Source organism: Leptonychotes weddellii, chromosome 10 (assembly GCF_054177405.1).
Source record: "Leptonychotes weddellii isolate Sample4059 chromosome 10, ASM5417740v2, whole genome shotgun sequence".
In the NCBI taxonomy this organism is placed as follows: Eukaryota; Metazoa; Chordata; class Mammalia; order Carnivora; family Phocidae; genus Leptonychotes; species Leptonychotes weddellii.
The window spans coordinates 31001190-31017763 of record NC_138378.1 but is presented as its reverse complement, the minus strand read 5'-3'; the positions used below and the strand labels follow the sequence as shown (position 1 = coordinate 31017763).

Here is a 16574-nt window from a genome sequence, read left to right as displayed (position 1 = left end):
TTTTTTTTAAAGATTTTATTTATTTATTTGACAGAGAGAGAGACAGTGAGAGAGGGAACACAAGCAGGGGGAGTGGGAGAGGGAGAAGCAGGCTTCCCGCCGAGCAGGGAGCCCGATGCGGGGCTCGATCCCAGGACCCTGAGATCATGACCTGAGCCGAAGGCAGTCGCTTAACCAACTGAGCCACCCAGGCGCCCCGGAAAGTTTCTTTTACTGAACAGTCCCCTCCCCTTTATCTGCCTTGCTTGTTTGGGGGAGATCAGCTGTAAAGAACTTGAAATGCATTTAATTTTTTTTTCCCCTCTACGGAAATCCAAAACTCCCTGACTTGCTCTGTGCCTTGTCATTCTCCAACTTAAGCTGCATCATCAGAACCACCCCGGAGGCTCTTAAAACAGGGATTGCCGGAGCTCGCCCCCAGAGTTTCTCATTCGGCAGGTCTGGGGTGGGCCTGAGAGTTTGCATTTCTAACAAGTGCTCCAGGTGCTGCTAATGCAGCTGGTCAAGAAACGTAATTGTATTACTCAAGAAGGGACTTGAAGATGATTCACTTTATCACATGCTGTATATTTCACTTGACTGTTCATTTGTTCACCCTTGAATGAACTCTATTAATTCAATGACTAGACCACACGCATTAACAGAGTGCACTCCCAAAGAGAATGCACCAAGGGAATGCATCCTTTGGGCCTCTTCACCATCAGCCTGGAGATCCGTAAGGCTGCACTCATCCACCCCAATGAAATGCATGCCTTGGCCACTGTTCACGTGCTCACCCACAGTCACAGACACGGCTAAAAGGAACTAATACTGAGCATTTTCCTATTTACACTTCAGCTTGAATAGAAGCAACAAAGAACTAGCACCTAAGTGGCTTCTCAGCCCGTTTTTTAATTTTATTGGCTCATTATTTATACACTTTCCTCGTATATCGTTTTGTTCTGTTTCCACATCCTTCTTGTAAATCTATGCCACCCCAGATTTCCTTCTCTAGTTTCCTAGTGGATGCGTCTCACGTCTTCCAGGAATAAGCAGACCTTCCTGCACCCTTGAATAGCATGCATCTCAAGTCATAGACTTTTCCATGAGACTGACTCAGATGCTATTTCATGGGTGAGATGCTTCTTTTCCTCAGGGGAATAGTTATCTTCTACCTTTGTGAAGAAATGAAGAAAAGCAAACCCAAGGAAACTTCATGGAGAGGAAAAACATAAAAATGAAAACTGTAATAAGCAAAAACAAATCAAACTGGAGCATCTTATAGAGAAGAAAGACCAAAGTGGTTGACAGAGAAAAAGGAAAAAAAGTGGAGAATGACTAACCTAAAAATAAAATAAGACATTTGTAAGGGCAAATGATGAGCTCCAAGTAACTACTTGAACCTGAAAGTATCCTTACCACCCAAACTAATGTGTTATTCATCTCTGCTTAACATTATTTGTCTTCTGAGCAAGGTGTCAGCAAACTACAGCTTGTGGGTCAAATCCAGCATGCCCCCCATTTTTAAAAATAAAATTTCATTGGAACATAGCCCATTCATTCAATTATGGATTGTCTATGTTCTGTGACTGCTTCTATGCCACAGAGTTGAGTATTTGTAACAGAGACCGTATGGCTTATATAGCCTGATAAAGTATCTAGTCCCTTACAGGAAAAGTATGTTGACTGCTGTCCTTAGCCTTTCACCATGGGAGGACCGACTACATAAAGAGCACCTAAGAGAACTGTGGTTGATCACAAAGACAGCCCAATCCTTCATGCCTCCCTGCATCCACACCCCTTACAATGTGACTTATAGCTTCTCCCATCAAGAGGTGGAGTGTATGTCCCCACTCCTTGAGTCTGGATTGGTCTTGTGACTTGCTTTGGTCTAAAGAATGCAGCAGAAACACAGCTGACCTCAAGAGACAGCAAGCCTCGCCTGCTGGCAGGATGACAGATCAGGTGGACTGGAGAAGGCCTCGCTAAGGCCACCTGAAATCAGCCAGCCCAAAGTCAGCCCAGCAGACACCTGAGTGAGCCCAGCTGAGCCCCACCCGGATGGCTGACCCACAGAATCATAGACTATATAAACGGTTGCTATCTTAAACTTTGGGATTGGAATACATCACTCCCAAATATGCCACTTGGGCATATGGATTATGGTGAACTGAAAATAACTGAGAATCAACAGATGCAGAAAGAGGCCTCCTCGAAGCTCCCCTTATCTGATTAAAAGCAGAAACTTTTGAGAAATGAAGGCGGCCATAAATTCCCTCTCCAGAGAGTTTTATGAGCATGAAGACAGAAAGCCGGCACAAAGATGAGTCTGCACAAACCTTATTAAAATAACCTCTATCTTCCATTAGTTTCCCTATATATATATCTACCTTCCCACGATTTATTGCCCCTAGAAGCCCAAATCCCCTTTCCCTTTATCTGGTCGCTTCTCCAAAATTTATCATCTTTTGTTAAGATGGTATATAAGCTTCTGAGTCTACCCATTTCTTTGGGTTTTCACTTTCCTGTGAAGCCCCTGTGCCTGTAAAAATAGTAACATCAATAAAATTTGTATGCCTTTTCTCCTGTCCATCTGGCTTTTGTCAGCTTAATTTGCTAGCCCCAGCCACTGAACCTAAGAGGGCAGAGGAAAGCTTGGCCCTGCTATGTCTTTAAGCTTTAGCGTGCTGTGGTATGTGTAACAACACAGCAAAAGTTGATACAATTATTGACCAATCACTGATCCTTTTATACCCTTGTCTCTTCATTTTCCTAACTCATGCCTTTCTTCCCTTTCGGGCTTCAAAGCTCCTTCCAGATTTGACGTCATATCTCCTAGTGGGACTTCAAATCAGGCTCACACTTGTTCTCCTTGCTGTAACTTTACCTAGTGGTCAGTCAAGCCTGACCTCTGGTTATTTCTTCTTGGGCCAACTGTCTCTTATAATTCTAATACTTTTAGACTTCTTCATTTCCAAATCCTTGGATAGGTCTGTACTTAGCACTCTGGAAAAAAAAAAACCTCTCATTTAACACACATGTTTTCATTGCTCTCATCAAGGCACACTTCCTTTTTACCAAGGGCAGCGGTTCCTTCCTGCAGCTTACACACTCAGAGGCAGATAGTGACAGAGGGCGGGTCCGCAAACCCTGTGATTTGAAATTGCTCTTCTAACCTTACCCACAAGTAAAAGAGCAAATGTGCACCAGGGATCTATGCAGTGAAAACCTGGGATTATCCTGGGCTTCTGTTAATCCCTCACTCTTAGTTAAGGTAGAAAATCAAAGAGGGGAGAGGTTCAAGCCATTTATTGGCAGAAACACTAGAAGTCTGATTATTTATGCCAAGAGTTTGCACTGCTATCTTTTGAGTTACTGGCTGAACATTGTACTCTAGACAAGCACTGGGACACAACAAAACAGACATGGTCTCAACCATGGTAGAGCCTTTGCTCTGAAGACACATCCCATCCACACACACGGGTGACTCATAGACTCCTACTAGGAACCTCTGGCACCAATATCCTAACACACTTGAGGCAAGACAGATGCTCACTCAGACAGGTGAAAGGACTTGCTCAAGGTCGTAACTTGCAAATATCTGGGTCAAGGCTCAAACCAGAGTCTTTTGCCTTCACATCCACTTACTTTCTGGGATTTTCCAAACCATACAGACTTTTCCTCAAATGCTTCAGGCTTGGAAGCCAATGAGCTCTAAGCTTTGGGAATTTGAAAGCACAGGTAATATTATCAGAACTGTTGTTTTAAAATCCGGTCTAGGGGCACCTGGCTGGCTCAGTTGGTAGAGCATGCGACTCTGGTTCTCAGGGTCGTGAGTTCAAGTCCCATGTTGGGCGTGGAACCAACTTAAAAAGAATAAATTAAAAAAAAAAAATTAAATCTGATCTAGAGGAAGGAACAGGCCTGGGTGTTTTTGCAAAAACCTGGCTGATGCTAGGTGGTGCAGTTTTGGGTTGTTTCCATGTTCAGACCAACTGAGTAAGTGCCCAGGAACCTGGCCATAACTCTTATCCTGTGAGGAAGAAATCACATGGCTGAGATGACAAGAAGGGTACTTGAAGGCAGGCAGATATAGAACTGCAAAATCCTTAGACCCACGCACCTTATCATCTCTACTGAGGCACAGGGATGGTAAGAAAATTGTCTATGGAGATATAGCCAGTAGGAGGAAGGAGTAAGACTCTAGTTCACCTTCCTTAAATTCCTGGTGTTCTCCAACCATGCACTCAGATCTCCTACCTGCACTTTGCCTGTCCCCTCCTCCCAGACAATTTTCCACATAGCTACCAAAAGTAACTGTCTCCACAATGTCTATCAGAGCACGTCAGTCTCCGCTTCCCATAACAACCAGAAAGAAATCCAAGCTCCTCATCCTGGTTCTACACCCTTTATTCTCATACTTGAGTGTGCATCCATTTGTTCATCCTCTTGGATAGTTATGCTTCTCAATTCCCTTTCTGCTTAGTTTATTTTTAACTAAAACTTAGGCGATTTCTATTATAAGCAAAATGTTTCTTAGGTACTATGGAAGATACGATGATAAATGCCGTTCTGATTTCAGGAAGAGAAACCACCTAAGTGCATCCATAAATGTAGCCCTTCTCTGGTGCTCTCTATGCTTGCGCCAGAGCCCACCCTAGCTTCCAGTGCCAGAAACCCCCACCTCACCTTACAGTCCTTATTTTCCTTCACCTTCTACACCCACTGGCTTAGAAAATCCTCTGATTCATTCCTATACCCAGCCTGTCCCCTTACTTCCCTCCATGGTGTGGACACTGTCCATGTTTAACTTCAACTCTTTCCCTCTAGCACCCTCCCCTCTGCTCTAGCTGGACAAGCCTCGCCCCCCACCCACCCCTCCCCAGTTCCACACCCATGCCCTTGAGCAAGTGGGCTCCTCCCTCATCTCAGCTATGTTTTGATCAGCTGGTTGACCATTCCATCAAGACTCAGCCCGAAGGGGGCCTGCTCCCTTAGCATCCCTGGTCAGCCCCTCACACCCGACACCCCTTCCAGCCTCTCATACCACAAGGAATACGACCGACCCACCACCTTCCTCATCACAACCTGACACTGGGGGAAAGCAGAGGTGTGAGGGTGGCAGGGCATCTAGGCCACATGCTGAGTTTCAAGATGAGACATCTGGACTTAATTTGTTGGATAACGAAGTGATCTCAACACATTTTTGGTTTTGCTTTAAATGTCCAATTCTAGTGGGGACTGGAGTTTGAAGAAAGTGAGATTTGTGGCAATTCCTGAACTAATATCCCCCAGGCACATGTAGTAATAGGTTCCTAGGATAAAAATTCCAAAATTAAACTCCGTTGAACTCATTTCCCTACTTTTTCTCCACTCCCCCAGTCCAAATTTGAAATTATGTTATTTTTGGCTTGGTGATTGGCAATTTGGGGCTTTAAATAATAGATGTATGAGCCTCTATTCCACATACCATCAACTAACCATCAGCAATACCTCCCACTGAGAATACTAACCTTCTGGTCTTCCCTCTAATTCTCCAACCATTTCTACTTTCCAACACCTCCTCCAGCACTCCTACTGTGCATGGGTAAAATTAATTTTTTATTCAGTTTTGTCACTACATTAAATGTTTTGTCCACCTTTTAGATAAGTTGAAAGACTAGGGGCACCTGGGTGGCTCAATGAGTTAAGCCTCTGCCTTCGGCTCAGGTCATGATCTCGGGGTCCTGGGATTGAGCTACACATCGGGAATCCCTGCTCAGCGGGGAGTCTGCTTCTCCCTCTCCTTCTGCCCCTCCCCACCATATGTGCTTGCTCTCTCACAAGTGAGCATTCTCCATCCCAAATAAAATCTTAAAAAAAAAAGTTGAAAGACTAATAAATATTATGATTATTATTACCATCAGGGTGACTCTGTAAGCATCCTTCCCTGCAAATACAAGTAAAAGGCAAAATTCTCCTCTCTACTCTTTGAGCCTAATATCTGGACCCTGCCGGTACAAGTCAGTTTAAATGATCCAAAACTTGGGAAGATTAAAAAAAAAAAAAGGCAATATATTCTAAGGGAACACTGTCCAAGAGGCCTACCCAAGGAGGATTTATTTCTACAGAAGAATGTACTTTTGGTCGACCAACTAGTTACTATTTTTTAGGGCCCAGATTCTTTGCAGTTAGCTAGAACCATTGCAAATGTTTTGTGTCCACAGAGATGCATGTGATTCGTGGCTGGTAGAAAAGACAACCAGGAGTTACAGTTTTATAGCCCTACAGGACAGCAACCAGCTTTGTAGTGAATTTTGTCAAAAACTTGCATCAGCTTTCCTCTCCTGACTATACATATTTGACCCTTAAACAGCATGGGTCCACTTAGATGTGGAGGGTTTTGGTTTTGTTTTTTTTTTTTTATAAATGCAGTACAGTACTGTAGATGGATTTTCCTTAGGCTTTTCCTAATAAGATTTTCTTTTCTGTAGCTTACTGGGTTATAAGAATACAGTAGATAATATATATAACATACAAAATATGTGTTACTCAACTGTTTTGGTTATCAGTAAGGCTTCTGGTCAACAGTGGGCTATTAGCGGCTAAGTTTTGGAGGGGTCAAAAGTGATATGTGGATTTTTCACTGCTCGGAGGTCAGGGCCCCGCCCCCTCAGTTGTTCAAAGGTCAACTGTCCAACTCTCTCCCTCCAATGCTCTTAGAACTAGCTTTACCATCCTGCCGGTGTCCTCACAGAGGGGTTAAATAAATCTTGAAGCCAAAATACTTTCTATGAGGGTTGTGTTTTCAGTTGTTTTTTTTTTTTTTTGAAAATTATATTTAGAAAATTCTTCACTTTACTGATGAACAGCCTGGGGTGTGTAGGCTGTCTGGGCCTTTCGGAGCTTCGCTGCATGGCCCTCCACTCGATTTCAGAGCCGCCCTGGAAAGAGGCAACGTCAGCCTGTCCCACTCGGCCCTACTTTAGGCTGGTCCTGATCCTGCACTTTGATATTCCACTGGGTCTGGTGACGGCAATAACTGTTTCCCTTGTCCTGGTAACAGCTGGAAGCACCTAAAGATTCCACCCAAGTGTGTGTTGGGGGAGGGGGTTGGGGGGTAGAGGGTGGAAGGAGCTAGGAGAAAGACCAAGGCTTTGCCAGAATAGGGGGCTCTACCCGGGCAGCTTGCCTCAGTTACAATAAAGTCCCATGGGTGAGAAAAAGGGGTGGCCCCCACCGGGGATCTGGGACGTGGGAAGGACGGGGACCTGAGGTGAATCATCTACACAATACTTAAATCTCTGCTCTGGCTGCCACCAAGAAGAAATGGCTGAAGCAAACTGTAGATTCCCACCAAGTGAACTGAGAACTCTGTGTGTTGAGAAATCTGGTTGTAGTTTGAGCTTGTTGTTGAGAATGGTGCTGCCCAGTAAGACAGGCACTGGCCACATGCAGCTAGGTAAGTTTAAGTTAAAATTAGAGTGAAAAACCCAGTTCCCTCAAGCCCACCAGGCACATTTCAAGCACCGGCCAGCCACACGTGGTTAATGGGCAGCACAGATACAGACCATCTTCATTAGGCAAAGCTCCACTGGGTGACCACTTATCTAGAAGGATTATGCAAGGTTATGCAAAAGTGAAGGTCTCAGGAAAGGCTGGCTCCCTTTTTACTTCAAACTCTCGCTTCCAAAATGCTCAGGATGAAAAGGGACTAAAATTTTCTGTTTTGCTTGAGAGAAAGAAAAAAAACATTTTTTTTTGTTTTTTAATTTGGAGAAGAGACATGTGGAAAAGAAGACATAGGTAAATTGGAAAAGGACGCTGAGGGGGCGATTAAAAAAAGAAGAGAAGAGAAGCTGGGACGTGCATCTCAGTGTAAGAGAGGGAGAAAGGAGAAGACAATGAGAGCCACTCCCTGGTCAGCCTGGTGAAGGAAATTTGTTCAGCACCATCTCTGATGTTTAATCTTGAAGTGAGTCTTGTTGTGTGCTCCAATCCTCCTCTGCTACCACCAAATCTTACGTGAACATCTATTTCATACAACACTCTTGTTCTGGGAATTTGATGATATATACAAAGGACTCAGAGAGCAAAACAAACCAGAGCAGGGAACAGTCCTGGGAACAGAGAGGTAAGAAGGCACTGAGGATATGAGTCATCACCAAGAAAGTGTCAGCAGGTAGGAATTCTAGGAAAGACCGGGGAGGGCCCGGTGTAGCCAGGGCATAAGGTCTTCAGCCTTTTAATATGTTTTCAAAAGAAAGTCAGGAGACTGAGCTGGAGACATTTGGGTTGCAAGTGTTTTAAAAAATACTGCTATTTCTTGCCTCTGCAATAGAAAAATCTCTGCTTTAAAGACTGAATAACAAGCATCCTTTAGGAAACAAAGTACATTTTGCATTTAAGTAACTTATAAATCAAGTAGAGTTAGATAAAAAGCAGATTTACAAGTGGCATGGGAATATAATCAGGGGCTACAATGCAAGCTGCTATGGTACAGTCTCTAAAAATGAGGCCTACCTCAAAAGCAATACAGAAATAAAATAATGCTTACATGCAGTTGCACTATTACATTTATTAGCAAAATAACATATACTTTTAAAATAATGACTAGTAGGGGCACCTGGGTGGTTCAGTCAGTTAAGCATCTGCCTTCCACTCAGGTCATGATCTCAGGGTCCAGGGATCAAGAGCCACATCGGGCTCCCTGATCAGTGGGGAGTCTGCTTCTCCCTCTCTCTCTGCCCCTCCCCTGGCTTGTGCACTCTCTCTCTCAATAAACAAAATCTTAAAAAAAAAAAAATAGCAACTAGTAAACACTTTTTCTGACCTAGTGCATGCTCACCCACAGCCTGACACCCTTCCTTGACTTCTTTAAACATGTACGTGGAACATACTTTAATATTCGGCTGATCCTTAAGGCCCTCATGATAATGTTAGTTGTCACATGGTGCTGAAGGCATTTATGCCTCTTTGTAAGTGGTCCCTTTGCTATGACACTTTTGGGATGCTCAGACTGTGTTTTCTCGAATTTCTGTTCCTCCCGCTTGCCATCACCTGTCATTTCCCACTGCTGTTCACATACACCGTAGAAACAAACCTTTTCTGCTTGCATTTTGTTGCCTTTAATATTTTAGCAGCCATGGCTCCAAAGAACTGAATCTTACAGGACTGGGAAACGGTAATAAAAGTGGCCACGGTCCAGTTTCTAATACTGTGACTTTCTTGTTTGATACGTTGTTATGAAGAGAGGCATCTATTTTATTAAGTGAAAACTTGTTTTGCTTAAATCCTGATAAGATATCACTTAAAGTTGAAAGCTGAGCTGGGTTGTATTCAATCCTTGTTCAAGATTTTGACCTCTACCTCATTTGCAGAGGAACCTGGGTGAAAAGCAATTACCCTTAGAAGCCCACGCAAATCAGTGTTTTCTAAATATGAGTGAGTTGTGATGATTAATAGCTAAAGAAAATCATCCTGAGAAATAAAAATAATAACCTCTTGTTCATCAAACCACAGTTCACTTGATAAAGCATAAAAACAGTACTTTTTTCCTCCAATGTGTTTCTGCTTATATGACAGTAGTCAAGATACTCAGCCAGTGATTATATTTAATCTCTTCAAAATGACCTTCTCTGAATTATTAGAAGCCATGTAGTATTTATTTTTAAGTAATCCTGTAGCTTTCTGGTGCTTGGGATGCTGCCTGAGGAAACTGCCAAACTCTAGGACACTCTAGTAGATCCAGGGAATGATGTCCCACCAGCTCATAACCAAGGGTCAATGGTGATTACCTTGGTGACTCTAGTACCCAACCTGGACCTGGCTTACCTGGGAAAAACACTTGTGCTTCTAAGCCAGTCCCTGGCCTTCTGGGTAAAGTGGATAAAATCAGCCAACTGCAATAACTTACTTTGTTGATATTGGTCATTTTTTATTTAAAAGATGAAAACTGTCACATGATTTACCCTAATATTTTGAATCTATTGAGGTTCAGATCCCCATACAGATCTTGAAGATTATCAAGTACTTGCACCATTTCACTTATCAAGAAATGGAACAAGCAATAGAACCAGACCGAGTTGGAAACATTTCTATCTAAAATACTCTGTAATGCTACATCTGCAGTGAGTTTGGCAGTTTCAGGCAACCTGATAGTCCCCAGAGAGAGAAAGATAAGTAAAAGATGGTCTTTGACCTCAAGAAACTCAGAATACAGTAGAAGACATAAAAACAATAAATAAAATGCAAATGCAGTGTAGTATGTGCAAGGGTAGGTGAGTGGTGGCACAAAGAAGTTATCAATTCTTATTGAATGGTTCAAGGAAGGGGATCAAAGAGTAGAGATTTCTCATCTGGGTTTTGAAGGATGAGCAGGAGTTCGTCAGTCAAATTAGGAGGAACAAGTGCATTTTAGGAAAAGAAAGCAGCATGTACAAAGCATGTAACAGAATAGTATCTTGGGGGAACTGCCAGGGAATTTTTATGGCTAAAGCAGAGAGTGTGTGTAGGAAACTGGTGGGAAATGAGGTTGCGCTATTAGGCAGGAGCCAAATCAAGGAAGGCCTTGTATTTCACTTTATCCCGCAATATGGAGTCATGGAATCCTTTGAAATAGAGAAAAGCAAGTCCTGATTTAGATTTTCAAAAGATTACAATCACAATTTGGGAAGAGAGAAAAAAAGAACAAACAAAAAAAGACTAAGAGAAAACTGCCAAAGAATTAATAGTGGTTGCCTCCAGCAGGCGAAATATTTTCCGTGTCTTCTCATAGCAGAGTGAGGCTAGCTGTTCCTTCAGGGAAGGAGCCAAGCTTGTCCTATAAACAGCTGTCACTTCAATATTTTAATTCAGTACAAGGAATAGTGACCACACTGGGGCCCATCCTTTGCCTTTCTCAATTTTATTTACTTACAAAGCAACTATGGTATAAATCTAGAGGGTATTAGGAAACACATTTGGAAAAACCAAGTCAACAAGTACTGAGTCATGTCAGTCCACAGACCTCATGAAAAGGCCCGATGATCCAAACCTCTGAGTGGGCCACCACAATCAGCCACCGCATACATTCCAGTGATTTCGAGGGGAACCAATTCTGACTGGAGATGAAGTCTTAGCAAGTTGTACATTTCACTTTGCCTCAGAGGCGACAGTCTCCTCACCCTCCCTTGCCCAATCCACCTCAAACTCAAGTACAATCCAAGAAATACGATGCATTTACAATGCTGATGAGGCTTCAACTCACTGACCTAAACTTTCCCAATAGATTGGTGGCCCCAAGCCCCTGCTCTATAGAAGGTCTGGAGCCAATGCCGCCTTGCAAAGGGCACAAATAATAAATGATAGAAACCCCAGGCATGCAAAGCTTTCATCCAACTGTTCTGTAAGAATGAAACCAGCAAAGCAAACGACTAGCACAAAGTCCAATCACTATTCCATTTATAACAAATACAAAGTTTTATGTAGAACGCCTGCCAAAAGCACTTTGTTAGGCAAAAACTGTTACTACATGAAACTCATCTGTAAAACCAGGGTAATAATAGCAACAACCTTATAAGGTTGTTGTGAAGAATTAAACAAATAATACACACAAGTGCTTAGAAAACTGTCTGGCACACAGTGAGCACTCAATAATTTATAGCATCATTATCGTGATTATATCTGGCACACAGTAAGTGCTCAATAAATTACAGTATCATTATCATTATTATTATATCTCATAACTTGCCTCTTTCCAACTATTCCAACTTATAAATCTCAAAGATGTTCTTATTTATGTCAAAGACTATTTACTCAATACTGTAATTAAAATGAAATAATTATGTTTTGAGAGAAAAGATTAATAACACTTCTTTACCTCTTCATATCTGTCAAAAACGGCTCCTTCTTGCAAAAAGGAAGGAACTTCCTTCTGCCAGTTAAATTCATAAGGTTTGGCCATGACTACACTCAAGACCTAAAAAATGAAAAAGAACATCTCATTAGCGTGCAAAATTTAAAAACAAGCGAAGATCAAAAGTTATTCACTTTATATTTATGCGTTTGCAAAAGTTCTTCTTCAGATGTGTAGAACAAGCCCATAAATTGTCTCTTTCTTCTTCATTCTTTCATCCGATTCCAATTTCCCTTCTCCTTGTCTCTAAACCTAGGGAAACACAGTTGGCCCTTGAACAACACGGGTTTGACACGGGTCCACTTATAGGGGGATTTTTTTTTTAAAATAAATATAGCATAGTACTTAAATGTATTTTCTCTTTCTCAGGATTTTCATAACATTTTCTTTTCTCAAGCTCACTTTATTGTAGAAATACAGTATATACTACATATAATATACAAAATATGTGTAACCAACTGTTTATGTTATCGGTAAGACTTCTGGTCAACAGTAAGCTATTAGTAGTTAAGTTCTGGTGGAGTTGAAAGTTATATGTGAATTTTTGATCACGTGGAAAGTCAGAGCTCCTATAACTCCCACGTTGTTCAAGGGTCAACTGTAATATCCATAGCAAGGTGATCAACCAGAGGTGATCATTTGGGAAGCTTCCCCTCCCTCTTCAAATCATATAAGATAATAAGATATATATTTTAATCTGATGGCAAGAGAAAAAATAATCCACAAACCTGACCCTCTTTACAGGAGAGGCCTGCTGCAAAGTGTGGGTGGTTCTACAAGCCTACACTATGAGCCTAAAGGGGGACGCGTGGACAGTGGAGTCCACTGGTTGTTGGGTTGCAGCATCAAGTAGGAGTAACTGGTATTTTTTATTGCTCTTGGTTCTCTCCAAAGCCCTCTCACCCCTTCCTCACATGGGCCCCTCAGGGAACTGCAAAAGGTCTGCTTTCTAGCATGGGCAGCATATGACACTGAAAGAGAGCACAGGCATTCTTCAGGGTGGCTGCCTGCACTCAGGAAGAAGTGGGCACTCCTTCTACCCACACTTCTTAGCATTACGCACCATGGTGTACCTGTAGTAGTTGCAAGCAGGACATTTTCAATGAAAAGGTCAGCATCCAACAAAGAATTACCGAATATTTAAGCGATGCCAAGAACATGGAAGATGGACACCAAACCCAGTAAGCAGAACTGACACCCGAGAAAACAGAGTTAACAGGACCGATAGAACCTGACTTTGGCTTACGTGTGGCTAGTAAGTGTGGGAGGAAACATTGCATTCAGTTCCAAAAATATAATTAACTAGAAATTTAAAAGTGATTGTTGAAATCAAACTCTTAACAGGTAAGCTGAATTATAAAGAGAAGTCAGATGAAGGGCTGAGCCAAGGGATTCTCAGAGAACGCAACACAAAAAGAAAGCACAATGGAAAAATTTAGAGAGGTGGGAAATGGAAGCCGAGGGTTCAACCACGACCCAACAGAACAGCTTCTTCTATTAAAAGGCAAGAAAGCAGAGCCAATGGAAGGACTAATCAAAGCAACGGTGGAAGAACACTTCTGAAATCTGGATATTTGCATATTCAGATTTGAGTCCTCAGTGTGAATACCTGAGTCCTCATTTGAAAAAAATCCACTAATGCAAGCAGTATAAATGGTGGGGGGCGGAGGGGAGATACACACACCTAAACATACCTTTGGGGGACACTGAGACAAAAGATATGAAGAGAAGTTACAAAATTCCTCAGAGATGCACAGAAAGAAGACATTTCAGAGGTGAATGACAAGCAGATGGAAATCAGGCATACTGTCCACAGTGTTGCAACCTCAAAAGCCTGAGGGGCAATAATTTTGGACTTGAAATTGTGTCCAATCAACTAATAGCTTAATGTTTAGGAGAAAATAGAGGTATTTATGGACTTGCAAGTTATAAGAAAGATTTAATGACCTACTCTGAAAGATTTAAGGTGTTACATGCTCTGTCAAGAAGAAAAATAAATGTAGAAAAGGGATAGAGGAAATAATGCAGACATAATGAAAGAAGAAGAAAAAAAGAAATCCGCTCTTAAGTTTTACTTACTATCCAAAAAAAAAAAAAAAGATAAAGATAAAGAAATTATAATAATTTCGCTCCCAAATTGCTGATTATATCAATACAGAGGTTGTGGCAAATGACGTGGTGAGAGGAAAGGAAGTACGGACCAAAGGGAGGTCAACCATTTTGGGAGTGGAATATCAGTATTTAAGACTCTAGACACTGGCAGAAAAATAGAAGTTTAAGGGGCATCTGGGTGGCTCAGTTGGTTAAGCAACTGCCTTCAGCTCAGGTCATGATCCTGGGGACCTGGGATCGAGCCCCGCATTTGGGCTTCCTGCTCAGCGGGGAGCCTGCTTCTCCTTCTACCCCCCTTCTTGTGATCTCTCTCTCTCTCACACACACTCTAATAAATAAATAAAATGTTAAAAAAAATAGAAGTTTAAAAATTTAAGAATTTTCCTAGAGGAAATTAAAAATGGAAAGTAAAACCTGCGCACTATTAGAGGGGGAAAACAGAACAAAGAAACATGAGTCCCCTTTAAAAAGAAGACAGATGAGGGGAGGGAGGGGAAAAAGAACACACTATAAATGGAAAACACCAAATAAAATGACAACATATCCCTAGCTATAATACATATGAGTTGGCTAAATTCACTTATAAAAAGAAAAGACAGAGGCTTTGACAGTAGGTAACATTATAGTTGTTTACCAGAAATATTTATTAAAAAATGACACAGGAAGTTCGAAAATGAAGGTATGAAAAAAAAAAAAACGATCTAATAGACACATACTAGGAAGGAAAGCAAACAGGGGACCACAGTAATGTAGCAGACAAAACAGATTCAGGGAAAACAGCAAGAGACAGTGACAAATCATATTAGGCAAAGGGATGATCACAATTATTTAACAGTCATTAACATTAAAGCATGTGAGTACATAGCATCAGAACATATACTGAAAAACTGGTAAATTACAAAGAAATTTGGCAAAGTCACAAACATATTAGGAGACAATGAATGATTCTCAGAAATTAATGGAACGAGACAAAAATGTAAGGATATTGAGGATTTGAATATCACACTGACTAGTTTAATCAAAACAGTTTAGATGACTTAAACACATTACTGAATTTAGACACGCCCCTGCCTCTTTCTTTACATATATACATATATAAAATATATACATATATAATATTGAATCCTGAGTATAACAGATAATATATTATTATTATATATTTTCTTCACTCCCTCTTTGTATTCCAGGTACCCCCCACACACATATAATAATCTCAGAATCTAATCATAATTGGGCCATAGAGGAAACGTCAGCATTTTTCAAAAGGCAGAAATTAAGGTGGCCATGCTCATTGGCTCCAACTAGGCCAACTTACAAATTAATGAGAGCGCATAAAATCTATATGCATACAAGTTCAATATAAACATACCAGACTTCTAAATAATTCTTCAGTAAAGCAAAATAGTCAAAGCAAAAATTATAAATTTCTTAGAAATGAAAGGTGGGAGCACTGTACATCAAAACCTAGGTATGTAATATATACCCAAAAATTGTTTAAAAATGATCAGTAAAAGTTCATTGCTTTCTGAATATTCACATATGAGATAAGCATTTGGCAAGTGTTGCGGAGAGAGAAGGATGGGGAAGGAAGAGGATGAGGAAGATGTATAAACTCACAATGTGCATGATGACAAGGAGGTGTAATTACAAACAGAAGAAAAACACATGACAGAATACTATGTTTAATTTTAACCAAAATATCTAAACACCTAAATAAATTGGATGGGTTTTTCAAAGTTAAAATAAATTTGACTCAGAAAAAAAAAAAAAGAGAATACTTAAACTGAACAGTGACTTTGGAAGAAATTGAAAAAAAAAAAAAAAAATAAAAGATTAGACCCAACATAGGTTTATAGGTGAGTTCTACCAAATTTTCAAGGAAAAGGCAAATCCTACATACCTAACATTTTTCCAGGACATAGGAAAAAATAAGTTACTACCTGACTCATTCCACAAGTCCCATGATCAGGTCCTGACAAGGACACCATAAGGTAGGTTAACAAAACACCAAGCAATGTTAGAGTTCAATTCTCACAGAGACAAAGTTCTAGCAATATGAGCAAATCTATCCCAGAAAGTTGCTAAAAGAAGATGAACTCAACCTAAATGTGAAAGGTCTCTAACACATACCATTAAATAGGAAACCACAGAATGATATATGAACAGTGTGATACCGTTTATCTCCATACACAGCTACAGAATAATAACAATGTAATACCACCTATGTAAACACACAGACATGAGAAAAACCTATATATTTCTTTAGGTACATAAATGTGTATATAGATAAATTATTAAAACATTTGGAAATTTATGGGGCACATGGGTGGCTCAGTTGGTTATTAAGCATCAGACTCTGGGTTTTTGCTCAGGTCATGATCTCCGGGTCGTGATATCGAGTCTGGTGTTGGGCTCCATACTGCTGAGCATGAAGCCTGCTTGGGATTCTCTCTCTCTCCCTCTGCCCCTCCCCCCTGCTAACACACTCTCACGCTCATGTGCTCTCCCCACCCCCCCAAAAAGGAGTTTATGACCCTATCTACTTCTGGGGAAGAAATAAAGATTGGGGCTGAAAATCAAGGTATCTTAATGTTATCTTTGTGATGCA

The 16574-nt window shown here is 41.0% G+C and overlaps 1 protein-coding gene and 1 non-coding gene across 2 annotated transcripts in view; one reads left to right on the top strand and one right to left on the bottom strand.

Annotated features, from left to right (window-relative positions):
* Positions 1 to 16574, bottom strand: part of PLCB4 (phospholipase C beta 4) — a 386685-nt gene that overhangs the window by 134260 nt on the left and 235851 nt on the right. Inside the window, exon 4 of the mRNA XM_081832290.1 lies at positions 11819 to 11917. Coding sequence (XP_081688416.1) covers positions 11819 to 11902 — 84 coding nt within the window. The 5' untranslated portion in view covers positions 11903 to 11917. The remainder of the gene's footprint in view (positions 1 to 11818; positions 11918 to 16574) is intronic.
* TRNAQ-CUG (transfer RNA glutamine (anticodon CUG)) lies at positions 3764 to 3836 on the top strand. The gene has a single exon. It is a non-coding gene; the product is annotated as a tRNA-Gln (tRNA).